The sequence below is a fragment of the Prionailurus bengalensis genome, chromosome C2 (assembly GCF_016509475.1).
Source record: "Prionailurus bengalensis isolate Pbe53 chromosome C2, Fcat_Pben_1.1_paternal_pri, whole genome shotgun sequence".
Taxonomy (NCBI): Eukaryota; Metazoa; Chordata; class Mammalia; order Carnivora; family Felidae; genus Prionailurus; species Prionailurus bengalensis.
In genome coordinates, this window is record NC_057350.1 from 67,090,462 (window position 1) to 67,114,139 (window position 23,678).

Genomic DNA, 23,678 nt, shown 5'->3' on the forward strand with positions numbered 1-23,678 from the left:
TGTTAAGCAATTAGGCCAAGTAGCAGGACAGTGAGGGAAGCCCAATAGATGCACCTGGAGAGCGAGTAGAGGTGAAAACTGCAAAAACACTTGGCCCAGTTCACAATATCTTCCAGGGTCAGACCTAGGAACACCCTTCCAGCAGCCTCGGACTCAAGGCGCCGAAGTTTGCACACTTCCACGCATTCTATTGATTCACACTTGCGTCCTTCAACAGGTAGCGCCAATTACAGCCCCCAAAACACGGCCCCCCAGCATACTGGCCAATCTCTCCGTCAATCAAACACTTCAACCACTTTTCTAAGTTCTCCCCTCCCCCTTTCATTGGCTTTTCCTTCGGCCTATACCCCAGTTTCTTCCGCGCCTCGCGACCGCGGAGCTTGACTCTATGGAGCCTAGGATTGGAGCCGAGGCTATTTGCTCCCTTTGACGTACCGTAACTCTCCGCCCCTTTCTCCAGCGCCGCGCGGCCTGAAGTGGAGGGGGCGGGGCAAACGAGGGGGCGTTCTAGGGGGCGGGGCTTGCATCCCACGGCGGGAGGGCGGAGCCTTCGTTGGAGCCTGCCTGCTGGTTAGGACCTCGGAGAGCGCCGGGCGCCGCGACCAGAGGAACCGGAGAAGCGGCCCCAGTCGGGAGGGACTGACGCCTGCTAGCCCGCCTCCCTCCGCACCTTCAGCTTCTCGGGCTGGCTGGCACCTAGTGGCGGCCGAGGAAGGTGCCTAAGTCTGGAGTCCGATAGTCATCCCTCTGGGACGCCGACGACGCCGTCCAGCCGCGGCTCCCTCACACCTGTGTGTGTGTGTTCATGAGCGTGAGCGCCCGCGCGCGAATTTCTGTGTGACGGTGTTTGAGTGTGCTCCGAATGGGCGCGCGAATGTCTGTGTGAGGGTGTTTGTGTGTGCTTGGTGCCTCAGGCGCTCCGCCCGGGGAGGGACCGCGGGAACGGCGGCTCTGCGCGCCCAGCAGGCTAAGGCGGGACTCGGGCCGCAGCTGTAGCCGCCACTGCCTCACGTCCCCCAGGAGCCGCCGCGGTGCTGCGGGGAGAGCGGACAGGCGGGCGAGCGCGGCGGCGGCTGCGGACAGAGGGGGGCGGGGGGTGGATGGAGCGGGGAGAAGAGGGAGGAGGGCTGGAGACGCTGGTGGCGGGGGGGGGGGGGGGGGCGTTGGAAGGGGAGGGCGGAGGGAGAAGCGGAGGCAGCCGGCGCCGCCGCTCACCCCTCCCGTCTGCTGTTGCCGTGGGTCACCTGCAGATGTTTTGGGGTCCGACTGTTGGGGGTGAGAAATGGAAAAAGGCCTCCCCTTCATTACCTACTGAGAAGAAGGGAGTGTTGAAGATGGTGAGGAAGAGTCCAGAAGGTGGTAGCAGAGTAAATACTCGCTATCCCACCGCCCAACCCCAGTATCGTTTTTCTGAAAATATTCTGAGCTGAATCTTTAAAAAGAAAGCCCGCCCTTAAGAGAGACAGAGTCTTGGTCTGTTGGACTCCGGCTTGATTGTATAATAATAATGATGATATAATGCTAATGACGATGATGACACTGCCTTTTATTTTTACCCCAGTGCTGATAAAGCGTAGCTACAGCTGAGGATAAAGCACTTGAAAATTTGATGTATGAGGAGGGAATACTGTTGCCTTTAGAGTTGTATTTTATTATTTCTTTTTAAAGGATGTTCTTTTTAGAATTAAAATTTGACAAGATGAAGCCTGGCTCCCTCCCTCCCTCTCTCTCTCTCTCTCTCTTTTTTAATTCGTTTATAGCCAATGCTTGTAAAATGGGGACTGGCTACTGCCTTCACTAATATGAAAAGCTCAACACTTTTACCCAGGTATAAGTCCATGCGTTAAGTCACCCTTTCCTTTGAATTTCTCAACAGTTTTTTAAAATGAAGAAGTTTAATTTCCGAAAAGTTTTGGACGGCTTAACTGCCTCCTCCCCTGGCAGTGGTAGCAGCAGTGGCAGTAACAGCGGTGGTGGGGCTGGAAGTGGTTCCGTGCACCCAGGAGGGACTGCAGGGGTTCTCAAAGAGGAGATTCAGGAAACCCTGACTTCAGAGTATTTCCAGATTTGCAAGGTAAGTTTTGAATTGGCTTACAGCCTATTATTTCTTTATTTCACTGTTGTGAGGAAAGAATAATTAAAAACGAACAAACCAAACCAAACCAAACAAAAACACTCACTAGGGATCAGAAATTGTTGACATGCCAGCATCAGGCAGTCCTGGGCAGACGACTCTATAGGTAGATGTTTGAATTAATAAAGATGTTCTAGGCATCGACTTCAGTATCAATTTAAAAAGCAATGGTAATTTAAAGTGGAAATAAGCAAACATAAAAAGTAGAATTTGCAATGTCAAGGCCCAAATTGTGGGCAAAATTTTTAATGTAATATTTATGTATAAGTAGTAAACTGAAGGAGAAAATAATCATTCTGGTTAATTCCATGTTGACATTCAGAGAAACCAATTGTTATTTTATTTCACTGTGCAGTATAAAATGATTAAAGCTATTAAAATGTTGCTAGAAGTAATAACTAAGTGAATACATCCATTTAAAAAGATGTAACAGTATTGTTTTTAAATTCATTGTTTAAAATTCTGTATGAAAACACCTCCAGATTCTTAAATTTTTAAACAAATCCATGGACTTAATACTTGTAAGAACTTAAAAATAGCCTGTGTTCTGGTTTAGTGAGGAAACATTTTGGGTAACTGTACTCTAATGTTCAAGTTCTAATGAATAAGCAAAATAGAGTTTCTGATGGGGAGCCATGAGAATTTTCAAAACAAACATTTTGTTACTATATAGATATTTATATTTTCTGACATAAAGTAGTTTATAATTCTTACTGTTCTTTTTTCTTTTGGGAAGGTAGCTTAGGATTGTATTCTTGACCTCCATGTACAATTAAAAAAGCTACTAAGTCATTCATATAATACTGATGAATATAATTTTAAGATGTGTTTGAATACATTAGAACAAATCATAAATTTTTGAAATTACAGAAATTATTAAATGTTTTGGTGCTTCAAAAGAATTTTTTGAAATTATTAAAATTATTTTTGTAGTAAATAACATATATAATGGGGTAAGTTTAAATTATTGTCTTATTTGCTATTCCTGGTAGGATCATTATAAAAACATTAAACCTGTATTTATTAAAATATTATATATTAATTTACATAAAAGTGAATTTATTTAGAATTAGATTAAAAGATATAATTCTACCCTATGAAGTTTATATGCATACAATTTTGTATACAAAGTTGTATATAATTTCGTTCTCAATTTGAAATAACAGATAAAGATGCCAGGGTGGCTCAGTCGGTTCAGCCTCCAAATTTGGCTCAGGTCGTGATCTCATGGTTGGTGGGTTCTGGCCTCGCTTCGGGCTTTGTGCTGATGGCTCAAAGCCTGCTTTGGATTCTTTGTCTCCCTCTCCCTCTGTCCCTTCCCTGCTCATGCTCTGTCTCTCTCTCAAATAAATATTAAAAAAAAAAAAAAGAAATAGTAGATATTTTGTCAGATTAGAGGCTTAATATTGGTCATGAAAGAAATATGGAAAAGGGTCTTACAGGCTCAAATTTGAACTGCTAGTTAGGAGAATAATGCTATGATTATCTAATATTTGGTGTATTACTGTTTCCATTCCAAGATTCTGAAAAATTTCCAAAATCTCTTAGGATAGTTTTGGTAAAGATAAAATAGTTATAGAAAAGGTAGACCTCTGAAACAGATTGGCAGGACTATTGAGGTTTTAAATCTGGTAGAGAAGGTTTTAAATTAAATTTTTCAGGGGAAATGGGTGAATGCAAGAGAGGAAAATGGGAGATATGTAGTTGTCTTCCTATTTAGTCAGACAGGAAATAGTCATGAGAAGTAGCAGAAGTTAAATATGCATTACTTCAAAAACATATGGCATGGTAGGAAGAACACTGGCCTAGGAATCAGATTGTACTTTATTTAAAGCTCTGTCATTTGCCAGCCATGTAATCTTGGACAAGCCATTTATCTGCCTTGAGCCTTGATTTTCTCATCTGTGGTATGGTAATAAGTATTTCTACTCTTCTGACTTAAGAGGGTTACTGGGAAGATCAAACAAGACAATTAGGTGAAGGTAATGTATAAATTTGGAAAAGGTGCTAAAATGTGTATTTTTGTATTCTTAAATTTTTGAAATCACCTTGTTCTTAGTGGAATGACTATAACCAGTAGGTTGTAATAATATAAGTACAAAATTATACTTTCAAAGAAATTAAGAGGATACATAGCTGTATAAGTGGAACACTAATAGTATTAAAGTGTTACTAAATGGGGAAAGTACTATGGCATCTTTGGATAGCAATATACTTAATTTTTAAAAGTGATTTTATGATTGTACTTTAGGTTACCTTGACTATAAGAAAATATATAAAAATGGATTAAGGAAATTCCAAAATTAGGACTGTTACTAAAGTGGGGACTTCATTTGGACTCACTGATGGAATGTGCAAAGAACATTCTATTCTGAGTACTAAGCAGTTGGCACCTTTTGGGTACTTGTAACTTTTCCACATGATCAAAACTAAAGTATAAATCTATAATCTGCTCTTTTGAAAACCATCCTCATCTCCATTATCTGATCAGTCATCAAATCCTATCCTATTTCCTCAGTATTTCTGAAATTTATTCCCTTTTCATCATCTTCAGTACCTGTTCATTCTATCATAGTTTCTTGGTTAGTCTCTTGAAATCACTTCCTACCTGATCTTCTTACCTCTAGTTTTACCCTGTTCCAATTGATTTTGTTATAATAATGGTTATTGCTGAACTGTAATGTTAATTATGTCATTTCCCTGCTAAAAAGTTTATGTTCGTTTCCCTAGAGTAATGATGCTCTACAAATAAAAGGCTAATGTCAGACCCAGTAAACAGCAGCTATTCAAACAAGTAAATATACCTTACTGGCATACATTTAAAAATAAATAATAATAATAAATTATACAGCTACTCAATAAAAATCGTGTATTTTATATTTGGTTTTTGTTGTATAATATTATCCCTGTCAGGTGTAGGACTTTTGATGGCCTTATAAAAGTAAAAGTATAAAGTTACACCTTTTATAATCAGTGACAAATGTATAAGAAGTTCAAAAACATAGAAATGGTAGAAGAAACTTAGGTTCAAGCTTATCAAAAAACAAGTTATACATTAGTTTAATGCAATCTAAGTTCAGTATGTATGCATTTGAATGCCCATGTTGTTCAGATATTTATGAACTACATGAAGTGCCTTTTCTGAACTTGAATTCTGTGAAACACAATTTGAAACTACTGCTCTATACAGTAAACGTCAAGGTGCTTAACTTGATCTATATCAGGTTGAGGTTCTTATTTACATTTCCATCCTCATTTCCTTGATTTCCTACACATACTGCATTCCCTGAAAGGACCATATTTTCTCATATTTCAATGCCTTTTCTCAATTTGTTGCTTCTGACTAGAATATCCTTTCCAGCTTTAATAAACTTGGAGAATTCCTAGTTACTTTTTATCTCATAGTTAAAATATCACCTCCATGAAACCCACTCTGTCCACTACCTTCCTTTTTTACTGCCCAAGGCAGAATTAGTTTTTTTTTTTCCCTTCTGTTTTTTTATAGCACCTGGAATATTCCTTTTGGTGTGAATTTAGCACCTTACTGTGATTAGAAAATTTATTTTTCTGTCACTATTGTTATATTGTCAACTCTATGAGAGGAAAATATATGTTTCCTTATCATTACTAGGCTGCTTACTACCTAGTAGGCCAGTGGTTCTTACCCCTGTGTAAAAGAAAGATTTCTAGCTCCACTCGTCTTAGAGAATCCATATCGAGGAATGGGGCCTAGACACTTGCATTTTTTGAAAAGACCCCACAGGAAATTCTGATACACAGTCAGTATTGAGAATGATTGTAGTAGGCACCTGATATACTTCATGAATGAAACAGTATATACATGGTTGGTTGATTAAAGCAGAAAGTCATTAATAACAATATATGTCTTAAACATTTTATTTTAACTGAAAATGTATATACACCACTTTACAGGTCACTTGATGAATGAACAAGATTTTTTGTTGTTGAGCATTGGTTCTGTAATTGGAGTTCTGTGTGGGCTTTTCTTCCATAAACCATCCCAAAGTCATTATGTATAATTTTCAGTTTTAACTTATTTAAAGTAGAATAAGAACTTTTGGGGGGCACCAAAGTCGGTTGAACATCCGACTTTGGCTCAGGTGATCTCATGGCTTGTGAGTTCGAGCTCTGCATTGGGCTCTGTGCTGACAGCTCAGAGCCTGGAGGCTGCTTTGGATTCTGTGTCTCTTTCCCAATCTGCTCCTCCCTTGCTCATGCTTTGTCTCAAGAATAAAGTGGGTGATGGGTCTTGAGGAGGGCACTTGGGATGAACACTGGGTGTTGTATGGAAACCAATTTGTCAATAAATTATATTTAAAAAAAGTAAATAAAAAATTAAAAAAAGGACTTTTTTTTTGCTTTTGAAGCAAAGTGTCAGGTCCTCCTAGATGATATATACATATCATCTGACAGTTTATACACATGATGAATATATGGTTGGCCCTTGAACAACATGGGGGTTAAGGGTGTGGATCTCCCCATGATTGAATATCTGTATATATTCTACTCCCCCAAAACTTAACTCCCTGAAAACTTTACCTCCCCAAAACTTAACTACAAATAGTCTGTTGACTGGAAGGCTTACTGATAACATAAACAGTTGATTAATATGTAGTTTGTATGTTATATGTATTATATAATGTATATTTACAATAAAGTAAGCAGAAAAAAGAAAATGTTATTAAGAAAATCATAAGGAAGAGAAAACACATGTATAGTACTAGGTATTTATCTAAAAAAATTCCAAGCATCACTGGATCCATGCAGTTCATACCCATGTTCAAGCGTCAACTGTATGTACACGTATATAGAGAGTATAGGTGAGTGTATATGCACACAATATATATGTATGAATGTGTGTGTATATATAAAATCTATCTACCTATCATCTATCTTAATTCTTACAGTTAATTGTCCCACACCTAATTAGGCTGGGAGTAGGAAAGTGTGAGAATTTAAGCTAGAGTTTCAAGTATTCAGTGAATCATTAATGTCAATCTATGTTTTACAAAGAGGATGGAAAGTTTTTGTTAACCTAGTGAGTTTGTTACATTAAACTTAGCTTTATTTGTAGGATCTCCCATTTCACCTTGATAACAGTCCTGTAAGGAAGGCAAGAAAAGTGTAAATATTTTTATTTTACTGATAAGACATCTGAAGCCAGAGAATTTAAGTGGTATCCTTAGGTCTCCAAGTTGGTAGGAGGCATAGCTAAGTTTAATGCTCTATTCTTCCATTATTAAATCTAGTATTTTTTCTGTTTTATCTTTCTAACTTATTAGAAAAGACAACATGAGGGGCGCCTGGGTGGCGCAGTCGGTTAAGCGTCGGACTTCAGCCAGGTCATGATCTCGCGGTCCGGGAGTTTGAGCCCCGCGTCAGGCTCTGGGCTGATGGCTCAGAGCCTGGAGCCTGTTTCCGATTCTGTGTCTCCTTCTCTCTCTACCCCTCCCCCGTTCATGCTCTGTCTCTCTCTGTCCCAAAAATAAATAAACGTTGGAAAAAAAAATTTAGAAAAGACAACATGATTAATTTCTTAGGAAACAGAGATTTTGAGAAAATAGACTATTCTATTGACTCCCCTTCAAAATACATCCTAAATCTGATTACGTGTCTTCACTTCTACCATATCTTTTGCCTGGACTACTACTCAATAGCTTTCTAGGTATTTTCTCTGTTCTCACTCAGGCTCCACTTTCATAATAAGCAGTAGAACCCCTTTAAAATTTAAATCATATTATGCTATTCCTGCTCAAAACTCTCCAATGGCTTTTTATTTCTCTTAAAAATAAAAACAAAAATCTCATTAATGTCTTACAGAGATCTAAATGATCTGGCCCTGACAAGATATCATTTTCTTTTTTTTTTTTAAATGTTTTATTTATTTTTGAGACAGAGCATAAGCAGGAGAGAGGCAGAGAGAGAGTGAGCGAAACACAGAATCTGAAGCAGGCTCCAGGCTCTGAGCTGTCAGCACAGAGCCTGATGCAGGGCTTGAACTCATAAGCCGCGAGATCATGACCTGAGCCCAAGTCGGATGCTTAACCAACTGAGCCACCCAGGTGCCCCCAAGATATCATTTTCAACTCTACTTCATGTTACTTACTCTGCATCAGCTACATTGGTTTTCCTATTGTTTCTCTGACACGATTCCTACCTCAAGGCTTTTTCATTTGCTTTTCTTTTCCATGGAACACTTTCCTCCCTAATAATTATATTACATATTCCCTTTATTTTATTTAGTTCTAAGTTAACTAATTGTTAACTTCTCAGAGAGATCTTCATTGACTGCTGCTCACTCCCTCCCTGACCTTATCCTGATTACTTTTTCTTGATAACACAATTACCTGTCATTAAATTATATATTATTTGCTTGTTGTTTGCTTCTCCTATCATAATTTAACTACATGGGGGCAGGGCTTTATTATGTTCACAACTATCTTACCAATTCATAGAACTGTGCCTGCCATATACAAGGTAATTAAATATTTGTTGAATGAATAAATGAGAGCAGGAAAGGTAATAGAAAGGTGTATTAAGAGCAAACTAGGTATTATTTTGAACAGCTTCTTGGAAAAGGCTTTTATGGAAGACAAGGAAATTATTCAGTGAAAGAGTGACACCATTTTAGGAATATAGTATATAATTTTCAAAAAGACCTGGAAAAAGAAGACTGTAGAAGTATTCAATTAAATTTCAGTTTTTATTGGAGTGCCTGGGTGGCTCAGTTAGTTCAGGTCATTATTTCTTGGTTCATGCGTTCGAGTCCTGCATGGGGCTCTGCGGTGACAGATTTGGGTTCTGTGTCTCCCTTTCTCTCTGTCCTTCCTCCGCTCATGCTTTGTGTTTCTCTCTCTTTCAAAAATAAATAAACGTTAAACAAAACTTTTTTTTTCCAACGTTTTTATTTATTTTTGGGACAGAGAGAGACAGAGCATGAACGGGGGAGGGGCAGAGAGAGAGGGAGACACAGAATCGGAAACAGGCTCCAGGCTCTGAGCCATCAGCCCAGAGCCCGACGCGGGGCTCGAACTCAAGGACTGCGAGATCATGACCTGGCTGAAGTCGGACGCTTAACCAACTGCGCCACCCAGGCGCCCCTAAACAAAACTTTTAAAAAATTAAATAAATTTCAGTTTTTATTGAGAAAGATATAAGGGACATTTTATTCCTAAATCTTTTTAAGGGAACAATTCAGAAGTACTGGATTGACAGTGACAAACACATGGGATGATCTAGACCTAACTAACAAAACAGACAAAAAGAAATATATCACTAGAACAAGATGGCATAATTCCTAAAGTTTTGAATAAACTCTTAAATTCGCCAACTCATAATTCATTAACATTTATAAGCTGTTTTTATAAATGGTCATAGTGTCAGAGCCAACATGTAGATAACTAGTGTAACTACTGCAAGGAAATGAGTTTGTAATCATGATCCTTATACCAGATATAACATAAGATGTTCCCAGATACATAGGTATAAAATCAGAAACGTGTGGACTGTGGAGAATTAGGCTTTCCAGGACCCAGGAAAGCTGAAGGAGGTCAAGTCCCTAGGTTTTCCTGATTATTATCTCTTCTTCAGGTTTCCCATTGTCTCCACATTATTCTAATTTCGCATGTCTTTACTTGGGAGGTTTTGTAACTGGGTTTGGTGCAAGTCCGTGATCACAGTTCTACATATTTGCAATTTTCATTCATTAAATATTCCCTGAGATGTGCGGACCTGTCTCATTCTGTGCTGTAACTAGTATTATAAAAGATAGTACAGTTGACATAGCAGGATAACTTACTATGGATAAAGCATCTGACAATGACTTCATGCTCCTGTAGCCAAAATGGACAGGTGAGGGTGGGCATCTTTAAGCATAGGAATGGAGGCAAACCAGAAGACTTAAGCTACCTTGTTAGGGTTGAGATGGTAACACATTTAAGAACCAAATGCATTAAAATTAATTTTTTTTAAGAATAAGCAACAAGGGTACGTGGGTGGCTCAGTTTGTTGAACGTCAGGTGCTTGGTTTTGGCTCAGGTCATGATCTTGTGGTTTCACAGGTTCAAGCTCCATGTTGCACTCTGTGCTGGCAGCATGGAGCCTGCTTGGGATTTTCTCCCTCTCCTTCTCCCTCTTTCTCTGCCCCTCCCCTAGTTGTGCTGTCTCTGTCTCTTTCAAAAAATAAATAAACTTAAAAAAAAAAAAAAAAAAAAAGAGGGGCGCCTGGGTGGCGCAGTCGGTTAAGCGTCCGACTTCAGCCAGGTCACGATCTCGCAGTCCGTGAGTTCGAGCCCCGCGTCAGGCTCTGGGCTGATGGCTCGGAGCCTGGAGCCTGTTTCCGATTCTGTGTCTCCCTCTCTCTCTGCCCCTCCCCCGTTCATGCTCTGTCTCTCTCTGTCCCAAAAATAAATAAACGTTGAAAAAAAAAAAAAACTTAAAAAAAAAAAAAAGAATCAGAAACAAAAGCCAGGTTATTCTGTTACTCTAGGTTCTCTACTTTGTTTATCCTAAGAGCATAAGAGTGCGGGTACAGGCTCATGTAAGGGATTATAGACTTGTAGGAAGTATGTTTATAAACTTTTAAAGTTACCATAGAGAGCAATCACATTTTCTTACAAAAAGTCTTTTGGTGCTAGTATATTGTCAGCAAATTGGATTTTTATCTCATTTAGTATGGCCGTTCTTATCTTAAAAACAATTAGTGCTCTTAATAGTGAAAAAGAACTTTTCCTCTAGCTACCACAGTCAGACAAGGAAAAGAAATGAAAGGCATCCAAATTGGTAAGGAAGAAGTAAAACTGTCACTATTGCAGATGACATTATACTATATATAGAAAACTTGAAAGACTCCACCACAAAAACTACTAGAACTGATAAGTGAATTCAGTAAAGTTGCAGGACACAAAATTAATATACAGAAATCTATTGTGTTCCTGTACACTGATAATGAAGTAGCAGAAAGAGAAATTAACAATCCTATTTACAATTACATCAAGAGTAAAATACCTGGGAATAAACAACTAGGAATTGAAAGATCTATACTCCAAAAACTAGAAAACACTAATGAAAGAAATTGAAGATGACATAGACAAATGGAAAGATATTCCATGCTCATGGATTGGAAGAACCAATATTGTTAAAGTGCCCATAATACTCAAAGTAATCTATATATCATTAGATTAGCAATCCCTATCAAAATATCAACAGCATTTTTCACAAAACTAGAACAAATAATACTAAAGCTTATATGGAACCACAAAAGACCCTAAATAGCAAAACCTATCTTGAGACAGAAAAACAAAACTAGAGTTATTGCAGTCCCAATTTCAAGATATATTACAAAACTCCATTAATCAAAACAGTATAACTGGCACAAAAATAGACACAGAGATGAGACAGAATAGAAAACCCAGAAATAAACCCACACATACATGGTCAATTAATCTGTGAGAGAGTAGGCAAGAACATACAAAGACAGTCTCTTCAAGAAATGGTGCTGAGAAAACTGGGCATCTACATGCAAAAGAATGAAACTGGACTACTTTCTAATACCATACACAAAAGCAAGGGAAACAAAAGCAAAATTAGACTAGTGGGACTATACCAAAATAAAAAGCTTTTGCACAGTGAAGGAAACTATAAATAAAATGACAAGACAACCTACTGAATGGGACAAGATATTTGCAACTCATATATCTGATAAGGGTTAATTTCCAAAACATAAAAAGGACTTCTACAATTCAACACCAAAGAACCAAATAAACTGATTGAAAATGCGCAGAGGACCTGAATGACATTTTTCCAAAAAAGACATACAAATGGCCAACAGACACATGAAAAGATGTTCAGCATCACTAATCATCAGGGAAATGCAAATCAGAACCACAATGTGATACCACCTTACACTTGTCAGAATGGCAAGAATAAAAAAGACAAGAAATAACAAGTGTTGGCGAAGATGTGGAGAACAAGCAATCCTTGTGTGCTGGGTTGATGGGAATGTAAATTGGTGAAGCTGCTGTGGAAAATAGTATGGAGGTTCCTCAAAAAATTAAAAAGAGAAATACCGTATGATCTAGTGATTTAACCACTGGATATTTATGTAGAGAAAACAAAAAGACTATTTTGAAAAGATATATGCACTGCTATGTTTTTGCATTATTTATACTAGCCAAATTATGGAAGGAACCTAGGTGTTCATCAGTAGATGAAGATGTAGCATACACACACACACACACATATATATGTATATATACAAAATAAAATATTACTCAGCCATAAAAAAATGGGATCTTGCCATTTGCAACAACATGGATGGACCTAGAAGGTATAATGCTAAGTGAAGTAAACCAGGCAGAGAAACACAGATGCTATATGATTTTACTTATGTATGGAATTTAAGAAATAAACTAAGAAAAAGACAAAAGAAAAACAGACTTTAAAATACAGAGAACAAACTGGAAGTTGCCAGAAGGGAGGTTGGTAAGGGGATGGGTGAAATAGAGGAGATTAAGAATACATTTACTGTGAATGTATGAGAAAACTGGGCATCTACATGCAATGTAGAGCACTGAATAATGTATGGAATTGTTGAATCATATTGTACACCTGAAACGAAATAATACTGTGTTAATTATACTTCAGTTAAAAAAATATATATATTTAAAAAAAAGTGCTGTCATACTTTGTGTATATTTCAATATCGAACTAATTTAAAAACTTACATAATTTCCAAGTTTGTTTTTCTGTAGGATTATCACCAATGATTAAATCAAATTCCTATTTCTTGAAGTTTAGCGCATTTCTGTAGACCCCCTTCTGCCTTCATCTGAAGATTGCATACAAAAAAATCATAGGATTAATTAAGTTCCATAGTTTACTTTCAATAATAGAATGATTGTATTGCTTTCCCATATTATAGTTCTATAAATAATTTACATATTAATTTGACAGCAATAACTTTGTATTCATTAGAAGTTTCAAATAGAAGCCCTGTTTTAAGTTTTAAGTTGAGTTTTTGTTGTATTAGAGAAAACTGAATTTTTTGTTTCTACTTGTCAAAATAATGATCTTTATAAAAGAATTTGGTTATAGCTGCTGTGCTCTTCTTTTTAATTTAAAAAAAGATAAATTTAAACATCTTTTTAATATTTAAAAGGCTAATCTCTTAATGTGTATAATACACTGGGAAATCATTCCTAACTTTCTAAGTAATGCTAAAATTTATTGATAAGGAGTGTTAGAAAATCAATGATTAAGTTTGATAAAACTAAAAATAGAAAGCATATTTAAAGGATTTGGGGAAAGTAGTTGTAAAGAATAGATTGCAAGACCTCCAGAAAATACATAAAGGCCCACTGTGATATCTTTATAGAGGTTTGGTTAAATGGAATATTCATAGTTACTGAAGGAATATAAGAAGATATTTTAACAAGTTTATTGCTCAAATAATATTTATTGTACCATGTAAAATGATTAGTACATAAACCAGTCTCACCTAACTATAATAAGAGTGAAATGATGTCTTTTGGTTGATTAATCAACAATCAGTTAATGATATTTTCTGGGCCTATGTAAGATATTAGAAAGAAGAGTATGATTTTAGTTCTAGGAGGCCTAAAATTACCAGTTGATAATATATAGAATTCTTTTGAATATAGTTATATATAATCAATTTAGTGAATTTGAATACAAATATAATTAATGTTTTAATTCTAGGTATCTTATAATTGGATTACATGTATCCAGTAAGTATTTCTTGGGTTGAAAATAGCATAAAAACATCATCATATTAGAATATGTACATTTCATTATAAATAAAATTGACCATTATGTAATGGTGGTTTTAGATGTAGATTTGGTACCTGGAGTCAAAAGGTAAGGATTTGTAGCTAGAGAACACCGTTACTTTTTAAAATTTTTTCTGTTTTGCCAACCATTTGTACATTTCAGTAACATTAAAAACTGTACACAATAAATGTACACAATAAAAATGTGTTGTGTACATGTACACAATAAAATTAGACTGTCAAGAAATTAATTGGATTGCTTAATGTTTAGTCTAATTTATTTATTATAAATTGACTAAACACCTGTCTATAAATCTGCAAACCAAAAAAGTTTGAAAATCATTAGTAGTATAATCAATTGAGAAGTTAGATTGAATCTGAGGGAAATGCTTACAGTTTGTAAACATCTGAGAAGATGAGAAATGTAAATCTAAAAAAGAAGACATAGGAGAAGTAAGCAGAATAAGAGGAAAGCTCAAGAGTAGAGGTAAATAATCTGATGCTTTCTTTACAAAGAATATTAAGAAAGAAATTCAAGAAAGTCTCAGCATTGCAAAGATGTCAAGGATGATGAAAACAAAGCAAAGAAATTAAAAACAAACCAGAACTGAGAGAGCCCATTTAGACCAGGAGGAACTTGATTAGGGTAAAATATTTTCAGTAAGATCATGGATAAAATTAAGGTCACAGTATAATACGGAATAGACTTGATAGAATCAGTACTATAAGAGTAGGTGTATAAGGAGAAAAGTGGTAGGAAAGTAGCAGTGATGGTAGATACTGATATCATTTTAGTATAATACTGTAGTGGAGATATGAAATTGAGCCATAGAAAAGAAGATGAGGCTACCAGAAAGGGAAAGGTTGAATGGGGAATAGAGGAAAGATTTTCCCTTTAAAGTAGTAAGGGTCTCTGATCTGGACATTTTTTCTTTAATTGAGGAGTAAATTTTTTCTTTACTTGATTCATATTTCATTTGAATTCTGAGCAAACTGCTTTAATCTCCTCTCAGGTAAATAAAAATATGAGATTCTACTAGAATATTGCATTAGTTTCCAATTTCTGATGCAACAAATTATCAAAGACTTAGCAGCTTAAAGCAACACAAATTTATTAGCTTATAGTTCTGGAGGTCAGAAGTCTGAAATGGCTGTCACTGAGCTAAAATCAAGGTGTTGGTAGCATTGCATCCCTTTCTGGAGGTTCTTGGAGAGTGTTTTTCTTCCTTTCTGGCTTTGATAGGCTGGTTGCAATTCCTTTTGTCTTCTTCCCAACATTGGCTAATTGAATCTTTCTCACACTGCGTCGCTATGACACTAACTTTCCTGCTTCCCTCTTCCACATTTAAAGACCTTTATGATTACATTGGGCCCGCTAGGATAATCCAGGTTTATTCCCCCTTTTCAAGCTCTACTGATTAGCAATGTTCATTGCATCTGCAACCTTGATTCCTCCTTGCTGTAAAATCTACATATTCACAGATCCTTTAGGGAGCCCCTATTCTGCCTGCCATAAAGATATTCATTACCTTCACCTATCTGTTTTATTTTTAGTTACTTTATGGAAAATAAGAATAATAAACTCCTACTTTCAATGTTTATCAATTTTGCAAATCTTAATCTCTCATTTCATTGCTTTAACGCAAATCTCAGACATTATACCATTTCATCTGTAAAAACTTTTGAGATAAGAACTTTCCCCCTTCTCCTTTTCAAAAATATAAACTTTCCCCCTTCTTCTCTTAAAAAAATCTCTAGCACCATTATCACTTCTAAAAACATTAACAATTTCTTTATACACTCTAATATGCAGTTAATGTTTACATTTCTTCAATTGTTCCATAATTTATTTTTGTAATTGATTTGTTTGGATTGGGAACCAAACAGGTTCACAATGCATTTTCATCTGGCTTTAAGTTATCTTTAATTCAAATTGTGTAAAGTCACAGAGTTTTGTTTTGTTTTGTTTTATTTTTATTTATTTATTTATTTATTTTTTTTTTTTTTTTTTCTTTTTTTTTTTTTTCTGAAATTTATTGACCAATTGGTTTCCATACAACACCCAGTGCTCATCCCAAAAGGTGCCCTCCTCAATACCCATCACCCACCCTCTCCTCCCTCCCACCCCCCATCAACCCTCAGTTTGTTCTCAGTTTTTAACAGTCTCTTATGCTTTGGCTCTCTCCCATTCTAACCTCTTTTTTTTTTTTTTTCCTTCCCCTCCCCCATGGGTTCCTGTTAAGTTTCTCAGGATCCACATAAGAGTGAGACCATATGGTATCTGTCTTTCTCTGTATGGCTTATTTCACTTAGCATCACACTCTCCAGTTCCATCCACGTTGCTACAAAAGGCCATATTTCATTTTTTCTCATTGCCATGTAATATTCCATTGTGTATATAAACCACAATTTCTTTATCCATTCATCAGTTGATGGACATTTAGGCTCTTTCCATAATTTGGCTATTGTTGAGAGTGCTGCTATGAACATTGGGGTACAAGTGGCCCTATGCATCAGTGCTCCTGTATCCCTTGGATAAATTCCTAGCAGTGCTATTGCTGGGTCATAGGGTAGGTCTATTTTTAATTCTCTGAGGAACCTCCACACTGCTTTCCAGAGCGGCTGCACCAATTTGCATTCCCACCAACAGTGCAAGAGGGTTCCCGTTTCTCCACATCCTCTCCAGCATCTATAGTCTCCTGATTTGTTCATTTTGGCCACTCTGACTGGCGTGAGGTGATACCTGAGTGTGGTTTTGATTTGTATTTCCCTGATAAGGAGCGACGCTGAACATCTTTTCATGTGCCTGTTGGCCATCCGGATGTCTTCTTTAGAGAAGTGTCTATTCATGTTTTCTGCCCATTTCTTCACTGGGTTATTTGTTTTTCGGGTGTGGAGTTTGGTGAGCTCTTTATAGATTTTGGATACTAGCCCTTTGTCCGATATGTCATTTGCGAATATCTTTTCCCATTCCGTTGGTTGCCTTTTAGTTTTGTTGGTTGTTTCCTTTGCTGTGCAGAAGCTTTTTATCTTCATAAGGTCCCAGTAATTCACTTTTGCTTTTAATTCCCTTGCCTTTGGGGATGTGTCGAGTAAGAGCTTGCTACGGCTGAGGTCAGAGAGGTCTTTTCCTGCTTTCTCCTCTAAGGTTTTGATGGTTTCCTGTCTCACATTTAGGTCCTTTATCCATTTTGAGTTTATTTTTGTGAATGGTGTGAGCAAGTGGTCTAGTTTCAACCTTCTGCATGTTGCTGTCCAGTTCTCCCAGCACCATTTGTTAAAGAGGCTGTCTTTTTTCCATTGGATGTTCTTTCCTGCTTTGTCAAAGATGAGTTGGCCATACGTTTGTGGGTCTAGTTCTGGGGTTTCTATTCTATTCCATTGGTCTATGTGTCTGTTTTGGTGCCAATACCATGCTGTCTTGATGATGACAGCTTTGTAGTAGAGGCTAAAGTCTGGGATTGTGATGCCTCCTGCTTTGGTCTTCTTCTTCAAAATTCCTTTGGCTATTCGGGGCCTTTTGTGGTTCCATATGAATTTTAGCATTGCTTGTTCTAGTTTCGAGAAGAATGCTGGTGCAATTTTGATTGGGATTGCATTGAATGTGTAGATAGCTTTGGGTAGTATTGACATTTTGACAATATTTATTTTTCCAATCCATGAGCAGGGAATGTCTTTCCATTTCTTTAAATCTTCTTCAATTTCCTTCATAAGCTTTCTATAGTTTTCAGCATACAGATCCTTTACATCTTTGGTTAGATTTATTCCTAGGTATTTTATGCTTCTTGGTGCAATTGTGAATGGGATCAGTTTCTTTATTTGTCTTTCTGTTGCTTCTTTGTTAGTGTATAAGAATGCAACTGATTTCTGTACATTGATTTTGTATCCTGCAACTTTGCTGAATTCCTGTATCAGTTCTAGCAGACTTTTGGTGGAGTCTATTGGATTTTCCATGTATAATATCATGTCATCTGCAAAAAGCGAAAGCTTGACTTCATCTTTGCCAATTTTGATGCCTTTGATTTCCTTTTGTTGTCTGATTGCTGATGCTAGAACTTCCAGCACTATGTTAAACAGCAGCGGTGAGAGTGGGCATCCTTGTCGTGTTCCTGATCTCAGGGAAAAAGCTTTCAGTTTTTCCCCGTTGAGGATGATGTTAGCTGTGGGCTTTTCATAAATGGCTTTTATGATCTTTAAGTATGTTCCTTCTATCCCGACTTTCTCAAGGGTTTTTATTAAGAAAGGGTGCTGGATTTTGTCGAAGGCCTTTTCTGCATCGATTGACAGGATCATATGGTTCTTCTCTCTTTTTTTGTTAATGTGATATATCACGTTGATTGATTTGCGAATGTTGAACCAGCCCTGCATCCCAGGAATGAATCCCACTTGATCATGGTGAATAATTCTTTTTATATGCCGTTGAATTCGATTTGCTAGTATCTTATTGAGAATTTTTGCATCCATATTCATCAGGGATATTGGCCTGTAGTTCTCTTTTTTTACTGGGTCTCTGTCTGGTTTAGGAATCAAAGTAATACTGGCTTCATAGAATGAGTCTGGAAGTTTTCCTTCCCTTTCTATTTCTTGGAATAGCTTGAGAAGGATAGGTATTATCTCTGCTTTAAACGTCTGGTAGAACTCCCCTGGGAAGCCATCTGGTCCTGGACTCTTATTTGTTGGGAGATTTTTGATAACCGATTCAATTTCTTCGCTGGTTATGGGTCTGTTCAAGCTTTCTATTTCCTCCTGATTGAGTTTTGGAAGCGTGTGGGTGTTCAGGAATTCGTCCATTTCTTCCAGGTTGTCCAATTTGTTGGCATATAAGTTTTCATAGTATTCCCTGATAATTGTTTGTATCTCTGAGGGATTGGTTGTAATAATTCCATTTTCATTCATGATTTTATCTATTTGGGTCATCTCCCTTTTCTTTTTGAGAAGCCTGGCTAGAGGTTTGTCAATTTTGTTTATTTTTTCAAAAAACCAACTCTTGGTTTCGTTGATCTGCTCTGCAGTTTTTTTAGTTTCTATATTGTTTATTTCTGCTCTGATCTTTATTATTTCTCTTCTTCTGCTGGGCTTAGGCTGCCTTTGCTGTTCTGCTTCTAGTTCCTTTAGGTGTGCTGTTAGATTTTGTATTTGGGATTTTTCTTGTTTCTTGAGATAGGCCTGGATTGCAATGTATTTTCCTCTCAGGACTGCCTTTGCTGCGTCCCAAAGCGTTTGGATTGTTGTATTTTCATTTTCGTTTGTTTCCATATATTTTTTAATTTCTTCTCTAATTGCCTGGTTGACCCACTCATTCGTTAGTAGGGTGTTCTTTAACCTCCATGCTTTTGGAGGTTTTCCAGACTTTTTCCTGTGGTTGATTTCAAGCTTCATGGCATTGTGGTCTGAAAGTAAGCATGGTATAATTTCAATTCTTGTAAACTTATGAAGGGCTGTTTTGTGACCCAGTATATGATCTATCTTGGAGAATGTTCCATGTGCACTCGAGAAGAAAGTATATTCTGTTGCTTTGGGATGCAGAGTTCTAAATATATCTGTCAAGTCCATCTCATCCAATGTCTCATTCAGGACCCTTGTTTCTTTATTGACCGTGTGTCTAGATGATCTATCCATTTCTGTAAGTGGTGTATTAAAGTCCCCTGCAATTACCACATTCTTATCAATAAGGTTGCTTATGTTTATGAGTAATTGTTTTATATATTTGGGGGCTCCGGTATTCGGTGCATAGACATTGATAATTGTTAGCTCTTCCTGATGGATAGACCCTGTAACTATTATATAATGTCCTTCTTCATCTCTTGTTACAGCCTTTAATTTAAAGTCTAGTTTGTCTGATATAAGTATGGCTACTCCAGCTTTCTTTTGGCTTCCAGTCGCATGATAAATAGTTCTCCATCCCCTCACTCTCAATCTAAAGGTGTCCTCAGGTCTAAAATGAGTCTCTTGTAGACAGCAAATAGATGGGTCTTGTTTTTTTATCCATTCTGATACCCTATGTCTTTTGGTTGGCGCATTTAATCCATTTACATTCAGTGTTATTATAGAAAGATACGGGTTTAGAGTCATTGTGATGTCTGTATGTTTTATGCTTATAGTGATGTCTCTGAGACTTTGTCTCACAGGGTCCCCCTTAGGATCTCTTGTAGTGCTGGTTTAGTGATGACAAATTCCTTCAGTTTTTGTTTGTTTGGGAAGACCTTTATCTCTCCTTCTATTCTAAATGACAGACTTGCTGGATAAAGGATTCTTGGCTGCATATTTTTTCTGTCTAGCACCCTGAAAATCTCTTGCCAATTCTTTCTGGCCTGCCAAGTTTCAAAAGAGAGATCAGTCACGAGTCTTATAGGTCTCCCTTTATATGTGAGGGCACGTTTACCCCTTGCTGCTTTCAGAATTTTCTCTTTATCCTTGTATTTTGCCAGTTTCACTATGATATGTCGTGCAGAAGATCGATTCAAGTTACGTCTGAAGGGAGTTCTCTGTGCCTCTTGGATTTCAATGCCTTTTCCTTCCCCAGTTCAGGGAAGTTCTCAGCTATGATTTCTTCAAGTACCCCTTCAGCACCTTTCCCTCTCTCTTCCTCCTCTGGGATACCAATTATGCGTATATTATTTCTTTTTAGTGTATCATTTAATTCTCTAATTTTCCCTTCATACTCCTGGATTTTTTTATCTCTCTTTTTCTCAGCTTCCTCTTTTTCCATAACTTTATCTTCTAGTTCACCTATTCTCTCCTCTGCCTCTTCAAGCCGAGCTGTGGTGGTTTCCATTTTGTTATGCATTTCGTTTAAAGCGTTTTTCAGCTCCTCGTGACTGTTCCTTAGTCCCTTGATCTCTGTAGCAAGAGATTCTCTGCTGTCCTGTATACTGTTTTCAAGCCCAGCGATTAATTTTATGACTATTACTCTAAATTCACTTTCTGTTATATTATTTAAATCCTTTTTGATCAGCTCATTAGCTGTTGTTATTTCCTGGAGATTCTTCTGTGGGGAGTTCTTCCGCTTGGTCATTTTGGATAGTCCCTGGCGTGGTGAGGACCTGCAGGGCACTTCCCCTGTGCTGTGGTGTATAACTGGAGTTGGTGGGTGGGGCCGCAGTCAGACCTGATGTCTGCCCCCAGCCCACCGCTGGGGCCACAGTCAGACTGGTGTGTGCCTTCTCTTCCCCTCTCCTAGGGGCGGGATTCACTGTGGGGTGGTGTGGCTCGTCTGGGCTACTTGCACCCTGCCAGTCTTGTGATGCTGGGGATCTGGCGTATTAGCTGGGGTGGGTAGGCAAGGTGCTCGGGGGCAGGAGGGGCAGGCTTAGATCGCTTCTCCTTAGGTGATCCACTTCAGGAGGGGCCCTGTGGCAGCGGGAGGGAGTCAGCTCCGCTGCCGGAGGTTTGGCTCCGCAGAAGCGCAGAGTTGGGTGTTTGCGCGGAGCGAGCAAGTTCCCTGGCAGGAACCGGTTCCCTTTGGGATTTCGGCTGGGGGATGGGCGGGGGAAATGGCGCTGGCGAGCGCCTTTGTTCCCCACCAAACTGAGCTCTGTTGTCAGGGGGCTCAGCAGCTCTCCCTCCCTTTGTCCTCCAGCCTTCCCGCTTTCCGAGCAGAGCTGTTAATTTCTGACCTCCCAGACGCTAAGTCGCGCTTGTTGTGGGAACACAGTCCGTCAGGCCCCTCCGCTTTTGCAAGCCAGACTCGGGGGCTCTGCTTGGCCGGCGAGCCGCCCCTCCGCCCCGGCTCCCTCCCGCCAGTCCGTGGAGCGCGCACCGCCTCGCCGCCCTTCCTACCCTCTTCCGTGGGCCTCTCGTCTGCGTTTGGCTCCGGCGACTCCGTTCTGCTAATCCTCTGGCAGTTTTCTGGGTTATTTAGGCAGGTGTAGATGGAATCTAAGTGATCAGCAGGACGTGCGGTGAGCCCAGCGTCCTCCTAAGCCGCCATCTTGCCGCAACTCTCTGTTTTGTTTTAAAGATCAGGTATCCTATGCTTTTGTGTATGTTGCTGAAAACAAAGCCTGTTTCCTTTCTGAACTGTTAGACTCTATGTGAGGAAGTGTGTGGGTTGTTCAGAGTACCACAAGTTGAAAAATAGACTTTAGATTTTTAAAATTTGTTTTCTAGAGATGGGCATATCTTTTAAAGAATTGGAGAAAGAAAATTTTTAAATTACCCTAAGCTACTCCTACTTGATGATGCCATTGTGGGGGTAGATTTTCCTTAGAATATTAGAAAAGAGGAAAATATAAAAGACATAGAAGATGTGAAAATTAGGGGTGCCTGGGTGGCTCAGTGAGTTAAGTGTCCAATTCTTGGTGTTGGATCAGGTCATGATGTCACAGTTTTATGGGTTCAAGCCCCCCGTTGGGCTCTGTGTGGCAGCACAGAGCTTGCTTGGTATCTTCTCTCTCTCTCTCTCTCTCTCTCTCTCTCTCTCTCCCCCTCCCCCACTTGCACTGTCTGTCTCTCTTAAAATAAATAAATTAAAAAAAAGAAAATGTGAAAATTAATAAGACTGAAGTTGATTCTTTTGGTTGTACTGAATGGTATTAACTTTTATCTATTACATAAGTTATTGGAGGTATTAGGATGGGATCCAGTTTTCACATATCTGTTCTTTTAACTGAATATTTAAAGTAGATTAGTCAACTCTATTTTTTCTCTTACTTAGATTTATTCTAGGTTATAGGATATCCAAGGCCTAGGTTAATAGGCTAAATATACCTGAAGAACTGGATTGGAGGGCAATAAGGAGAGGATCAGAATACTGATGAGGAACATACTTTGATTTATTGAGAGTTCCATTTATAAATAATCTGAACATTTTTATTGATTACTTATATAATTCAGAAGGTTCCTTACTCTGATTCTCTTCCATCCTTAGTTTATTGGATCTTTCTTTGCTTTTTCTAGTTCTATCTTAACCAAAATTTCTTTGCTATTTGAGATAACATACAATACTTTTGTGTTTTGATAGTTATTCAGCTTAGATATTAGGTCAATTAATTTACTTATGTATATTACTAGGTACTTACTATTTTTTGAAGGCCTATTTTATATATAATTCTATACTAGGCACTTTGTAATTGGGCCATCAGTTTTTGAATTTACAATGCCAGCACACACTAAATGAACCATTTATATTTTTATGTGATTAATGATTTGCATAAAATGTATTTAATTCATTTTTTGTAACTTTTATGAAAGTTCTTTGCTCCTTTTCCCTTTCCTTCCTCTTTGCTTTGTGTTTCTATTTTTTAAAAATCATTTTGTAGTATATTTGCTGTCTTTGTCCTTTGTTTATCTTAATTTCTCTTTATATTCTCTTGGCTAAAAGCTCTTTTATTCTAAAATGAAAGAACCTGGAAGACATTTAAAACATATTTCTTTTGCCACATTTTATTCTCCTAACAAGTCTAATACTCTTATTGGTACTATTAATATATCAAAATAGTTCTTTAAGTCACCATTTCTCTTTTCTTACCAACTTTTCTTTAAAAGGATTGAAAAGTGTTTAATCTTGATCTGTTCGGTATAATCTTCAATGAATTACCTTCAAATAATGCTTTCTTATTCTTTGATAACTAATTTAATTTCTGCCTTCATACAAAGCAGGATTATACAGTTACCATAAAAAATTTATTTAGGGGCGCCTGGGTGGCGCAGTCGGTTAAGCGTCCGACTTCAGCCAGGTCACGATCTCGCGGTCCGGGAGTTCGAGCCCCGCGTCAGGCTCAGGGCTGATGGCT

General features: G+C 37.9%; 1 protein-coding gene across 5 annotated transcripts in view; it reads left to right on the forward strand.

Annotated features, from left to right (window-relative positions):
* The first annotated feature begins 550 nt into the window (after window positions 1–550).
* Window positions 551–23,678, forward strand: part of STXBP5L (syntaxin binding protein 5L) — a 399,447-nt gene continuing 376,319 nt past the window's right edge. For 4 of the 5 annotated variants that reach the window (XM_043594274.1, XM_043594278.1, XM_043594276.1 and 1 more), the window contains exons 1-2: window positions 551–790; window positions 1,877–2,074. In XM_043594274.1, coding sequence (XP_043450209.1) covers window positions 1,886–2,074 — 189 coding nt within the window. In that variant the 5' untranslated portion in view covers window positions 551–790; window positions 1,877–1,885. The remainder of the gene's footprint in view (window positions 791–1,876; window positions 2,075–23,678) is intronic. The other variant, XM_043594275.1, reaches the window with a different exon arrangement.